The sequence below is a fragment of the Pituophis catenifer genome, unplaced genomic scaffold, assembly GCF_029215685.1.
Source record: "Pituophis catenifer annectens isolate HBS135680 unplaced genomic scaffold, rPitCat1.0.hap2 SCAF_1, whole genome shotgun sequence".
Taxonomy (NCBI): domain Eukaryota; kingdom Metazoa; phylum Chordata; class Lepidosauria; order Squamata; family Colubridae; genus Pituophis; species Pituophis catenifer.
In genome coordinates this window covers 341,094,029-341,106,244 of record NW_027256881.1, presented here as the reverse complement: position 1 = coordinate 341,106,244, position 12,216 = coordinate 341,094,029, and the positions used below count along the sequence as shown (strand labels likewise).

The 12,216-nt window shown below is 46.0% G+C and overlaps 1 protein-coding gene across 1 annotated transcript in view; it reads right to left on the bottom strand.

The window, feature by feature from the left end:
• CIMAP1D (CIMAP1 family member D) overlaps positions 1-11,221 on the bottom strand; it is a 29,308-nt gene extending 18,087 nt beyond the window's left edge. Inside the window, exon 1 of the mRNA XM_070936556.1 lies at positions 11,143-11,221. Coding sequence (XP_070792657.1) covers positions 11,143-11,221 — 79 coding nt within the window. The remainder of the gene's footprint in view (positions 1-11,142) is intronic.
• Between the last annotated feature and the right edge of the window lie 995 nt (positions 11,222-12,216).

Below are 12,216 nucleotides of genomic sequence, written 5' to 3'. Positions count from 1 at the left end.
CCAAATGCGGTGGATAAATTGAAAGTTATCTCCAGGCTTCCTTTTAAAGCAAAGCTTTCCCCAGATGATGCACAAAAGATAATTTGCTTCGTGAACAGAGTGGAATAATTTAGCTTGAGATACATCAAGTAATCCATAGGCTGCCTGCTGCCCCCAGAGTATCCTGTGGCTTGACCTGCTGAAATTTGGCAGCGCCGCTTTTATTTCCATTGCTCCTGAGTCAATTAAGAGAGATCCATATAGTGGGGCTGTTGAGTATTTCTGATTTTTCCCAAGGTCTCGGGGAGGTACAGATCATCTGCTGTCGGAGCCATTTATATAAAGCCAAGCTGTAATCTACAGAGCTTCTGTGGTCAAACCAACTGGTTAAGCGCTGTCTCAGGTGGTCAGTCAGGTAGCGCCATTTACCAAATTTTGGCTGCGTCTGAGATGGTTGCTATGGAAGAACTGACAGTGTTTCCTCCTGAATTGGTGTATGGATTATGTTTTATTGAGAGATTCACTGTTCGCTCCTCTGCCACTATTAAAGTCCAAGGAATGCCCTTGAAGCAGAGGCCTTGATTCATAAGGTAGGTGGGTTGTCCCAAAGGTGATTTTTCAAGAGGCAACTGGACTTTCTGGTTTTTCTTTGAAGACATTTTGCTTCAAAGCTGAAGAAGCTTCTCGAATGAGAAGTGAAACGTCTTCAAAGAAAGTCCAGTTGCCTCTTGAAAAAGCACTTTTGGGACAACCATGACCTGGATGTCTGAGGATCTCCATAGACATGTAGATGGGTTGGTTTAATCTAGCTTGAGCGATCCTTGATGCCGTCTGAGCTTGATTATTTTCTTGCAGACATTTCTTTACCCAACTAGATTAACATCGTCATCATCATCAAACAAATTCAGAGAACACCAAGACCTCTCATTTCTACCATGAGCTACAAATACAGGTAGTCCTTGATTTATAACCATTTTGTTTAGTGACCATTTGAAGTTGCAGTGGCACTGAAAAAAAATGACATGACCGTTTTTCACACCTGAAGCATCCCCATGGTCACATGATCAAAATTTGGACACTTGGCAACTGGCAGGTATTTATGACGGTTGCAGAGTTCCAGGGTCATGTGATCCCCTTTTTGTGACCTGAAAAGCAAAGTCAATGAGGAAGCCAGATTCACTTCACAACTGTGTTACTAACTTCAGGGATTCACTTAACTTCTGTGGCAAGGAAAGACATAAAATGGGGCAAAACTCTCTTAACAACTGTCTCACTTAGCAGTGGAAATTTTGGGCTCAGTTGAGGTCTAAGTCGAGGACTATCTATAATAACCATTTGATACATGTGCCTAGATCCAATTTTCTGTCTTTTAATTTTCATAGCAAAGTTGGATGTGAGAGAAGACTGCCATAAAGGAATGTAAGTAAGAGAAACAGCAACTGGAGACTATGTTTTGAGTGGGCAGTTGAGTGAGGGTGTGGGGAAACAGTGGATAGGAGAATCTTACCTGCAAGAGGTTTTACATGTACATTCTCCATTCCCTGTTTTTCCAAGCCAATTTTTAGAACACATCTGGAGAATGTGTGACAGCAAAAGATTACTTGAAAAGCTGACCCGAAAGCATGTCAGATATATATTGATGGTCGTGTTCATTTGGTTCTATGAGGAAGTTATTTGGTCAATACAGTTTCAGGTTCAAAAGGTTGTTTTATTATTTACAAATATATACATGCATACAATAATGAACAGGGTGTCCTGTTGCGTTTTTACCTAACTGTATGACTCAGATGTTGAGAGGAGAGAGAAGTTCACCTGTTATCTCGCTGAGAGATAGATGAGAGAAAGAAAAGGGAAGATATCCAAGTGATTTGCGTGGCAACCAGGTCGAGGGCGGTGGTGCTGGAGAGCTGGAGAGTTGTCAGCGTTGGAGGAGAGGAGAGGAACATCAAGCCTTGACATTGAAATGGGGGAGTTGAACCCCATTGTGCTCAGGGGTTGAAGGATACATGGCTGACGTTAAGGGTTTGTGTGGAAAGACCTGGGGTTGGAGAGGCTGGTGGACGGCTCAAGTATTGGGTCGCTATGGATGCCCCCCCCTTTTTTCTGGCCCTGTTATCGGCCTATCGGCCAATGTGGACTTTCTTCCCCAGAGCTTGGGACCTGGCTCTGTCTTTCGTCCTGTCTCCTGGCTGTATGGAGGACAAGGCAGTTATGGGAGGATGGATGGAGCCAGCTCCAGACTTCGTTCGCCACGGATGGGACTCATCTTTCCAGGTCCAGGAAGCCCAAACCACCGTGAGAGGGTGGTTTTCGGACTTTTTCGGACTTTTTCCATCTTGCCTTGATTAGGATGGCCAACCACGGTGAGAGGGTGGTTGGATAGTTTCCCTCAGCTGGACTGAATGTGAGGACTCCTACCCATTACCGTGAGAGGGTAATGGTGACTCTTCCAATTAACTTAGTCTTGCTTCCTGGACATTTGAAACCATCATTATAAACCCCTAGGCCATGTCTAGGCCAAACTTGTATTATCACTCTAGTGTTAAAATGTATTCTAGGGCAAAGCTTCTTGCGCTGCGAGATTCCCCCCTCTTGCAGGCCTGGCCCTCTATGTTATCGAGGGCCCACCTTAATGACGGATCTTGGGACCCCGAGAGGTGGCATGTCGCAAAAAGGGGATTGAGGGGTTTTTTAAAGACTTTTTTAAATAGACTTTTAAGGGGTTCTGAGGGTGGGGGAGGTTATGTGGGTTTGGGGGAAAACCCACGGGGGTTGCAGACCAGTCCGGTTGCTATTAATGGTGCCGTAGGGGGTGCGGACTCTGGGGGAAAGGGGACTGATAGAATGCCCTCTAGTGAGGGCTTCTCTATTAACACGCTGAGTGGGAGGGGCAGGTATGGCAGGAGCAGGGGGCCATATCATGTGGTGGGGGCACGTGCTCGCTACCTCCGAGCGATTGCGTGCCCCGGTCCCCTTAGCTCTTCCCGTTCCCCAGGCTGCTTAGAGTCTCAGCGCCCGAGTCTCCGGCTGATGTTATGTAATGCCAGGTCCATGGTAAATAAAGCCCCCCTCATTTGTGATCTTATTCAGGAGGGGGGAGCGGACCTGGCAGGTATCACGGAGACCTGGTTGGGCCATGAGGGGGGAGTTCCCCTCGTGGAGATGTGCCCATCAGGCTTCCGTGCATTTCATCAGCCGAGAGCTCAGGGCAGGGGCGGGGGGGTGGCGGTCATTCTAAAAGAAGGTCTTGATCCGAGGGAGACCACTGTACCTCAGATAGCCGGATGTGAGTCCCTTTTTGTGAAGTGGGGTCGTGGGGTGCAGATGGGTCTGTTGATCACGTACCTGGCTCCCTGCCACGTGGCAACGACCCTGCCCGAGCTCCTCAATGTTATAGCCGAGGTGGCGGCTGATACCCCCAGACTTGTGGTCATGGGGGATTTCAACCTGCCATCCATCGGTGAAACATCTGAGGTAGCTTGGGAGTTCATGGCTTCCATGACGGCCATGGACCTGACCCAAGTAATTCACGGCCCTACTCATATGGGGGGACACACTCTGGACTTAGTTTTTATCTCTGGTCAGTGGTTGAGTGGCCTTGATATAGGGGATGTAGATATTGAACCCTTGTCATGGTCTGACCACTCGCTCCTTCGACTTGACTTTCTGACCGCCGTACCCCGTCGCAGGGAGGCGGAACCGACCAGGTGGTTCCGCCCCAGGCGCCTGATGGACCCTGATAGGTTCCAGATGGAGCTTGGGCCATTTCCTGAGACTCTAGCTCATGACTCGGCTGATGACCTGGTGGCCGCCTGGGATAGGGCGGCTGCCAGGGCTTTGGACCGGGTCGTGCCTTTGCGGCCTCTGACCCGGCACCGAACTCACTTAGCTCCTTGGTTTTCCGAGGAGCTGAGGGAGATGAAGTGCCGGAAAAGACGCCTAGAGAGCGGTTGGAGGGCCAGTCGTTCCGAGTCTGACTTGACACTGGTAAGGTCTCATATTAAGACCTACCTAGTGGCGATAAAAGCGGCGAAATCTAGCTATTTTGCTGCTCTTATCGTGTCATCAGATAACTGCCCAGCCGCCCTGTTTAGGGTGACCCGCTTCCTCCTCCATCTGGGAGCGCGGGAGGACCCCTTGCAGGGCCGAGCTGAGGATTTTGTACAGTATCTGGATAATAAAATAACTCAGATTCGGGAAGACTTGGCCGCCGACTGGGTTAGTTCAGACGAGATGACTGAGGCAGGCCTTGAGAGTGTTATCTGGGAGGAGTTCGATCCTGTGGCTCCCGAGGACGTGGACAGGATCTTGGGACGACTGAACGCAACCACATGTTTATTGGACCCGTGTCCCTCCTGGTTGGTGCTGGCTTCCTGGGAGGTTACACGAGGCTGGCTCCAGGGGATTATTAACGCTTCTTTGAGCGAGGGTGTCCTGCCGGCCGCCTTGAAAGAGGCGGTGGTGAGGCCTCTCCTCAAGAAGCCATCCCTGGATCCGGCTGTTTTGGCTAACTATCGTCCAGTCTCCAACCTTTGCTTTATTGCGAAGGTTGTTGAGAGTGTGGTGGCGCGACAGCTTCCCCAGTACCTGGATGAAGCTGTCTATCTGGATCCGCTCCAGTCCGGCTTCAGACCTGGGTACAGCACGGAAACGGCATTGGTCGCGTTGGTGGATGATCTCTGGAGGGCCTGGGATAGGGGTTATTCCTCTATCCTGGTCCTATTAGACCTCTCAGTGGCTTTTGATACCATCGACCATGGTATCATGTTGCACCGGCTGGAGGGACTGGGAGTGGGGGGCACCGTTCTGCGGTGGTTCTCCTCCTATCTCTCCGACCGGTCGCAATCTGTGTTGACAGGGGGGCAGTGGTCGACCCCAAGGCGCCTTGTTTGTGGGGTGCCGCAAGGGTCGGTCCTCTCGCCCCTCCTGTTCAACATTTATGTGAAGCCGCTGGGTGAGATCATCCGTGGTTTTGGGGTGGAGTTCCATCAGTACGCTGATGATACTCAGCTGTACATTTCCACCCCAGACCATCCCAATGATGCCTTGGAAGTGATGTCCCAGTGGCTGGAGGCCGTGCGGGTCTGGATGGGGAGTTACAGGCTTCGACTCAACTCTTCCAAGACTGAGTGGCTGTGGTTGCCGGCGTCCCGGTATAGCCAGCTGACGCCATCGCTGGTTATTGGGGGCGAATCATTGGCCCCCACGGAGAGGGCCCGCAACTTGGGTGTCCTCCTGGATGCGCGGCTGTCTTTAGAGGGGCATATGACAGCCGTGGCCAGGGGGGCTTTTTGTCAGGTTCGCCTGATACGCCAGTTGCGCCCCTTTCTGGACCGGGACTCCCTACGCACGGTCACTCAAGCACTCGTCACTTCTCGTCTGGACTATTGTAACGCTCTCTACATGGGGCTCCCCTTGGGGTGCACCCGGAGGCTGCAGTTGGTCCAGAATGCGGCTGCGCGGGGGATTATGGGAGCGACGGGGCGCTCCCATGTGACTCCTCTCCTGCGCGAGCTGCATTGGCTTCCGGTGGACTTCCGGGTGCGCTTCAAGGTGTTGGTGATCATCTTTAAAGCGCTCCATGGCTTAGGGCCAGGGTACTTACGGGACCGCCTTCTGCCACCAATAGCCTCCCACCGGCCAGTTCGCTCCCACAGAGAGGGCCTCCTCAGGGTGCCGTCGGCCAGACAATGCCGGCTGACGACCCCCAGGAGGAGAGCCTTCTCTGTGGTGGCACCTACCCTATGGAACAATCTACCCCCAGAGATACGAGTGATCTCCGACCTCCGGATTTTTCGTTGGGCCCTAAAAACTTATTTTTTCAGTTAGCCGGTCTGTCCTGATTTTAGGGTTAGTTTTAAAATTTTAATATTTATTTTAATTGACAAGTTTTAAATTATGGGCCAAATTTATAAATTATTTTAACTTTATTTTTTAACTGTGATGTTTGTATAGATGTTTTTTATCTGGCTGTTCACCGCCCTGAGTCCGAAAGGAGAAGGGCGGTATAGAAATTCGAATAAATAAATAAATAAATTTCTAGGTAAGAGTCCAATAAGAGAGTTCATTGGCTGATATAGTCACATGTGATGTCTGTAAAGACTTAACCCCTTCTAGTCTCTGGTGCATCATATGCAGGCAATATCTGACAAAGCATGCTAACTGGGGTGTGGTGTGTGTGTTTTTCCCTTACAGGTTTTGCCTTGGGCTTTTCTCAGCACACCATGTTAATCAACAACATCTATGTACCATTTAGAAGAGACAATAAAAAAGCCAAAAAGGAAACAAAAAGACCACAACACCAGCAATCGGAAACCAGATCAGCAGAGATTCACAGCAAGATTAACACTAGACCATCAATCAAGCAGTAAACAAAACCCCAATCATGGAATTGCTAACTCAGACAAACAATCAAACTGTGCACAACTGCCTAATCAAGGAACACCCAAGAACACTCCCACCAAGACTGAGCCGCCTGTATATAAAACAGAGAGCAAACCCCACTCTCTTCTAGCACTGATGATATTACCTAGCTGGGTAATGAAACATCTGTAAGAAAACAACTAAGTTCAGAGAGCACAAGGAACTCCGGACCATTTTTAATGAATGGATTAATTAATGGAATGAAGGTAAGGGAAACATTATCTCAGATGATTTAGTCTGGTTCATTCAAATGACCTTGCATGATGTTGTTATTGTTGTTTTTAGTTTAATTATGTGCCATGAAATTAGTGTCAGCTCTAGTGACCATATATTATAGCATGGGCTGGTTTCCTGTTAAAAAAAGAAGCTGTTGCAACTCACTTGTTTTATAAACAAGATTTTTAAAAAAACCAAAAACTGGAATTGCATAATGCATGAATCCAACCCCAACCTTATACCAAATATGTAGGAAATAGTGTGGCTTTTCATGTGTGCAGAAACATGCACACAAACACATGTAAATGAATGGCTCTCATAAAATACTTTTTTTTTTTTTTAGAATAGAATACTTTGGACTCTTTCGGGAAGAACAGTAGTATAGAAATTATTATTTATTTTTTTTTACTTTTTGGCTCCTCTGGGAAAGCCACCTTATTTCTGCTTCAATGCAGCTAGTGATACAGGTAGTCCTCGACTTACAACAGTTCGTTTAGTGACCGAAGTTATAATGACACCGGAAAAAAATGACCTTTTTTTCCACACTTATGACCCTTGCAGCATCTCCATGGTCACATGATCAAAATTTAGACACTTGGCAACTGACTCGTGGGGTTACATGATCCCCTTTTGCGACCTTCTGACAAGCACAGTCAATGGGGAAGCCGGATTCACGTAACAACCATGTTACTAACTGCAGTGATTTATTTAACAACCTTTGGTAACCTGTGGTAAAACAAAAAAAAAATCACTTAACAAATGTGTCATTTAGCAACAGAAATGTTGGGCTCAATCGTGGTCATAAGTCGAGGACTTATAAGTATAATGGAGGAAAAGTGAGAGGAAAAACCTCCAAACCCTGAAGTTTAACGTTCATGCCAGACCATGCAAGAAATAAATGGAAAACTAAAAGAAACAATAAAAGGACAACAGAAGGAATTTTAAATTAAGAGAAATAGATTTTAAATTTTTAAAAGTATTAAGAAAGGAGGGGAAACATTGCAAACATTTTAAGAAATGGAAGACAGCCTTTAACACAAACCATTAAATCTCAAAAAAGCAACTTGGTTTTCAACATTCAAAGAGTTGGCTCAGCTATATAGCAAGAGATTTGAGAGACCTGCTTCCAACTCAATGCAGAAACCACAAAAAAGTCATGTAAAAGCTCTCATTTTTGCCATGGAGGGAAATATTCTTTATATATACTTTTATCTATAAATGCAGAAGCCAAAAAAAAAGGGGGGGGAGCTTTTAATAACCACTTTAAAAAATGTAAAATAATCTTGAAAAGCAACATCCAAGCTGAGAAAATGAACAATTGATTCCACTGATTTTTGAAAATATTCTTTTTTAATTTTACTTAACCTCCAGCTGGATTAGTAACAACAGGAGTTGATTTTGGAAGTGGAAGAGTCAGTTATAAGTTGAACTGAGCCATTGTGTGATCCTTCCTAGAACGGTCTTTGTCTGCATAGAACGCCTCAGGAATGGCGTTCTGGGCAGCTCAGCCTCCTCTTGTTGCCGGCATATGTACAGGTAGTCCTTGACTTGTGACAGTTGGCTTTGTGATGGTTTGAAGTTGCCACCTATCTGAAAAAGGGGATTCATGACTTGGATGCAGCGTTCTGACAGTCGTCTCCTCCCATGGTTGCATGAGCACACTTCATGTGCTTGGCAACACGGCTCTGTTTACGTCCGTTCGCAGCCTACCGTGGCACTTATTTCCATTTTTTTGCACTACCACGCCATAGCAAACAATGGATTTGCATAACGACTACCACAAAAAAAAATCTTATAACATCAGGTCAGTCACATGACTGGCTCGTTTTATGACTGTTACGAGCTTAATGGGCAGACTCCAGTATGTCATAACTCGAGGATTACTTGTACAATGGGGGAAGCCGGATTCACTGAGTGATTGTGTGATTCAGTTATCAACTACAGTGGTTCACTTAACAACGGTGGCAAAAAAGGCCTACATAGATAGTCCTCGATATTCAACCACAGTGGAGCCCAAAATTTACATTGCTAAGCAAGACAGTTGATAAATGAGTTGCAACTCATTTTATGACCTTTTTTGCCATTATCATAAATACATGCAAGTTGCAAGGAGCTCGATCCTGACCAGCTCAGGGTTGACTCAGCCTTCCATCCTTCTGAGGTCAATAAAATGAGGACCCAGATTGTTGGGGGCAACAGGCTGACTCTGTAAACCACTCAGAAAGTGCTATAAAGCACTGTGGAGCGGTATATAAGTCTATTGCTATGGCTATTGATAAGGAAGAATTGCAGCCTGCCCAATCACAGTCCTAAGACGTTCGCCACCAAAAAAAGACGCTCAAAGAGCCTTGGTAGTACAGTGGTTTAATGCACCCTGTTATTAACACAGCTGCCTGCAATTTCTGCAGGTTCGAATCTTACCAGGCTCAAGGTTGACTCAGCCTTCCATCCTTTCTAAGGTAGGTTAAATGAGGACCCAGTTTGTGGGGGCAATAAGCTGACTTTGTATAAATATACAAAAGTATGAAGGCTATTGCTTAACGCACTGTAAGCCGCCCTGAGTCTCCGGAGAAGGGCGGCATATAAATCAAATTAAAAAATAAAAAAATTGGTTCACTCAATTTACTATGAGAAAAATCACACAAGTAGTCTGACTTAACAACCGCAATCGAGCCCAAGATTTCTGTTGGTAAGCAAGACAGTTGTTAAATGAGCCATGCATCCATTATATGACCTTTTGCCACAGATGTTAAGCAAATTGCTGCAGTTGTTAAGTGAATCACATGGTCAGTAAGCAAATTCAGCTTCTCTCCCCCCCCACCCCACCCTTTGACTTTGCTTGTTAAAAGGCAACTAGAAAGGTCACAAATAGTGATCACATGACCATGGGGATGCTGCAGCAGTCATAAGTGTGAGGACTGGTCCTAAGTCACTTTTTTTCAGTGCCATTCAACAATCTCTAAACTAATACTTGTAAGTTTTGGACTACCTGTATGTGGGGAAATGCATTTAGGATGCTACCTGAGCATTTGAGTATTTGATGGTTTCTGTGCTCTCTGCAGGCCAGACAACATGATTCCTCTCCTACTTTTTCTCATCTCTCACCATCCTTTTTTACATCTGTTTCTTTCTCTGAGATAGTTCAGAAGCAATTGTTCTTGCTGTAAATCTCTCCAGACTAGTAAACTTTCTTCTGTTGTCTTTCCCCCCACCCCTCCCTGCTTTATAATTTGGCCTTTTCACTGTTTAAAGGTCCTCCTTTTGGTGTCTGAATCATCGTTCCTCTGATTAAGATCTTCCATCAGTATTGGAAGTTGGGAAATACGAATTAAAATCCAACTCCTAGAAAACTCCAGCCTAAGCAAGTCAATTCTAGATTGGTGTTAATTAACAATTTTCTATTTGGGGAATGCAAAATTAAATGAGAGTTATAAGATTATACTTTAAAAATCCCATGTTATTTCATTAACTTCTGTGGTTTCTGCATTCCAACGTTTGCTGATTTCTGAATCTTTGTTTATACAGCCTTGATTCCAATGAAATGTTAATTTTTAGTTTAGCATTTTTTATTTATATGGATGGTTGGATAGGATGTGCTGGGTTATTAAATAAAACTGCATTCTGATTTAGCATGATCTGTGATCTGAACATCATGTTATTTCTAACCTAATTTGATTCCTTTGCATCTTAAAACCTTATTAAACTTTATTAAAACTCTCACCTTTAATTGGGCAAAACAGTGCACCAAGGTACTTCAAGTGGGTTTATAGAATGTATCCAAAATCAGGGACCATGACTGCTGTGGGATTGAAATTTGGAAAAGTTGTGGCTGCTTCAGTGCTACTGGCTACTGCTGGGCTGCTGCTGCTGCAATCACATAATCCCTATTTTCAACATTCTGTGAAGATTTCCCAGGAATTTCCTTTCCAACCCTATGAATTTTTGAGAAGGCTTGAAAAGCTACAAGGGATGCATAGTTGTCTTTTCCTAGGACAAATTGTCCTAATAGACCACAACTTAAGTATGAGCCAACAGTGCTGTAGCTTCCAGAAAAGCCAATGCAGTCTTGGACTGCATCAACAAAGGGATAGCATCAAGATAATACCACTTATTACTGCACTGGTGAGACCACACTTAAATATTGCATCCAGTTTTAGTCATCATAATACAAAAAAGATGGCGAGACTCTAGAAAAAGTGCAGAGAAGAGCAACAAAGAAGATCAGAAACTTGGAGACTAGACTGTACAATGAGCGATTGAGAAACTAGGTATGTCTAGCCTGGGTGTCGGCAACCTGCGGCTCTGGAGCCACATGCAGCTCTTTTGTCCCCCTGCTGTGGCTCCCTGTCAGCTAAACCCTGTCCCTTGCCCTCCCCTCCCAGTCACTCTTCGCCTGGCCTGAGAAGGTAAGTGCGACGGCGGGGTATGGAAACTTGCTCCATATTCCAGAGCGGGAGCAAAGCACCCCTGTACTTGCCTCCCGTTACTGGCACTTCTTCCGGCCCTTGTTGGTGCTACACGCACCTTGGTCACTCGGGGAGACGTGCCACTTGTTTTCCGCCCCCAAGACACTGGCCTGGCCCGACTGCAACTGATGCTCCATGTCATGATGCCGTCTCGCCCATTGTGAAGCTAAATTTAACTTTGCTGCGCAAGGCGCTGCGAGAGCTGCTCTCGCTGCCTCCATGGCCTGCCTGCTACATTATGATGCGGAGCATCAGAGAGAGGGAGAAAGAGAGAGAGAGCAGAGAGAGAGAAAGAGGGGAAAAGAGAGAGGGAGGGAAAGAGAAAGAGAGAGAAAGAGAGGGGTGAAGAGAGAATGAAGGTGAAAGAGAGAGGGAGGGTAAGAGAGAGACAGAGACAGTGATGTGACTGGATGGGAGTGAGTGACTCCCATCCAGGTTTTGTGGCTCCCAGTGTTTTCTGTGGGATACAGGTCCAAATGGCTCCTTGAGTGTTTAAGGTTGCAGACCACTGGTCTAGCCTATTGAAGAGAAGGATTTGGGGGGGGGGGGCAACACCGTGATAGCTGTCTTTCAGTACTTGAGTCACTGTTACAAAGAAGAGAGAGTCAACCTATTCTCCAAAGCAACTGAGAACAGGACAAGAAGTAATCGGCAGAAGCTCATGAAAGAGGGATCCCACCTAGAACTAAGGAGAAATTTCCCGACAGAACAATTAACCAGTGGAATGGCTTGCCTCCAGAAGTTGTGGGTGCTCCAACACTGGAGGTTTTCAAGAAGAGATTGGACAGACATTTATCCAGAATGGTGTAAAGTCTCCTACTGGAGCAGAGGATTGAACTAGAAGACCTAGCTGCCTTTACACAAGACAAGAGGATGGCCCAGGACACGAGAAGCAACATCACAGGATCAGAACCAGCAGGTTACCTTCATTTAAAAGAAAACGGTTCTCTTTGAGGATAAAATGTTTACATTTTGGACAGGGAAGATCAATGGTTTGAGAGAAGAATGAAGGAATCTGGTTATGCCAAAGTGGAAACTCCTTGTTGTGGCTCCATTACCTGAGCCTGTGTCATTGGCAGGAGAGGACTCCGAGAGTGAAGAAGAGGAGTGGGCAAGGCCTCCCTCTCCAGGA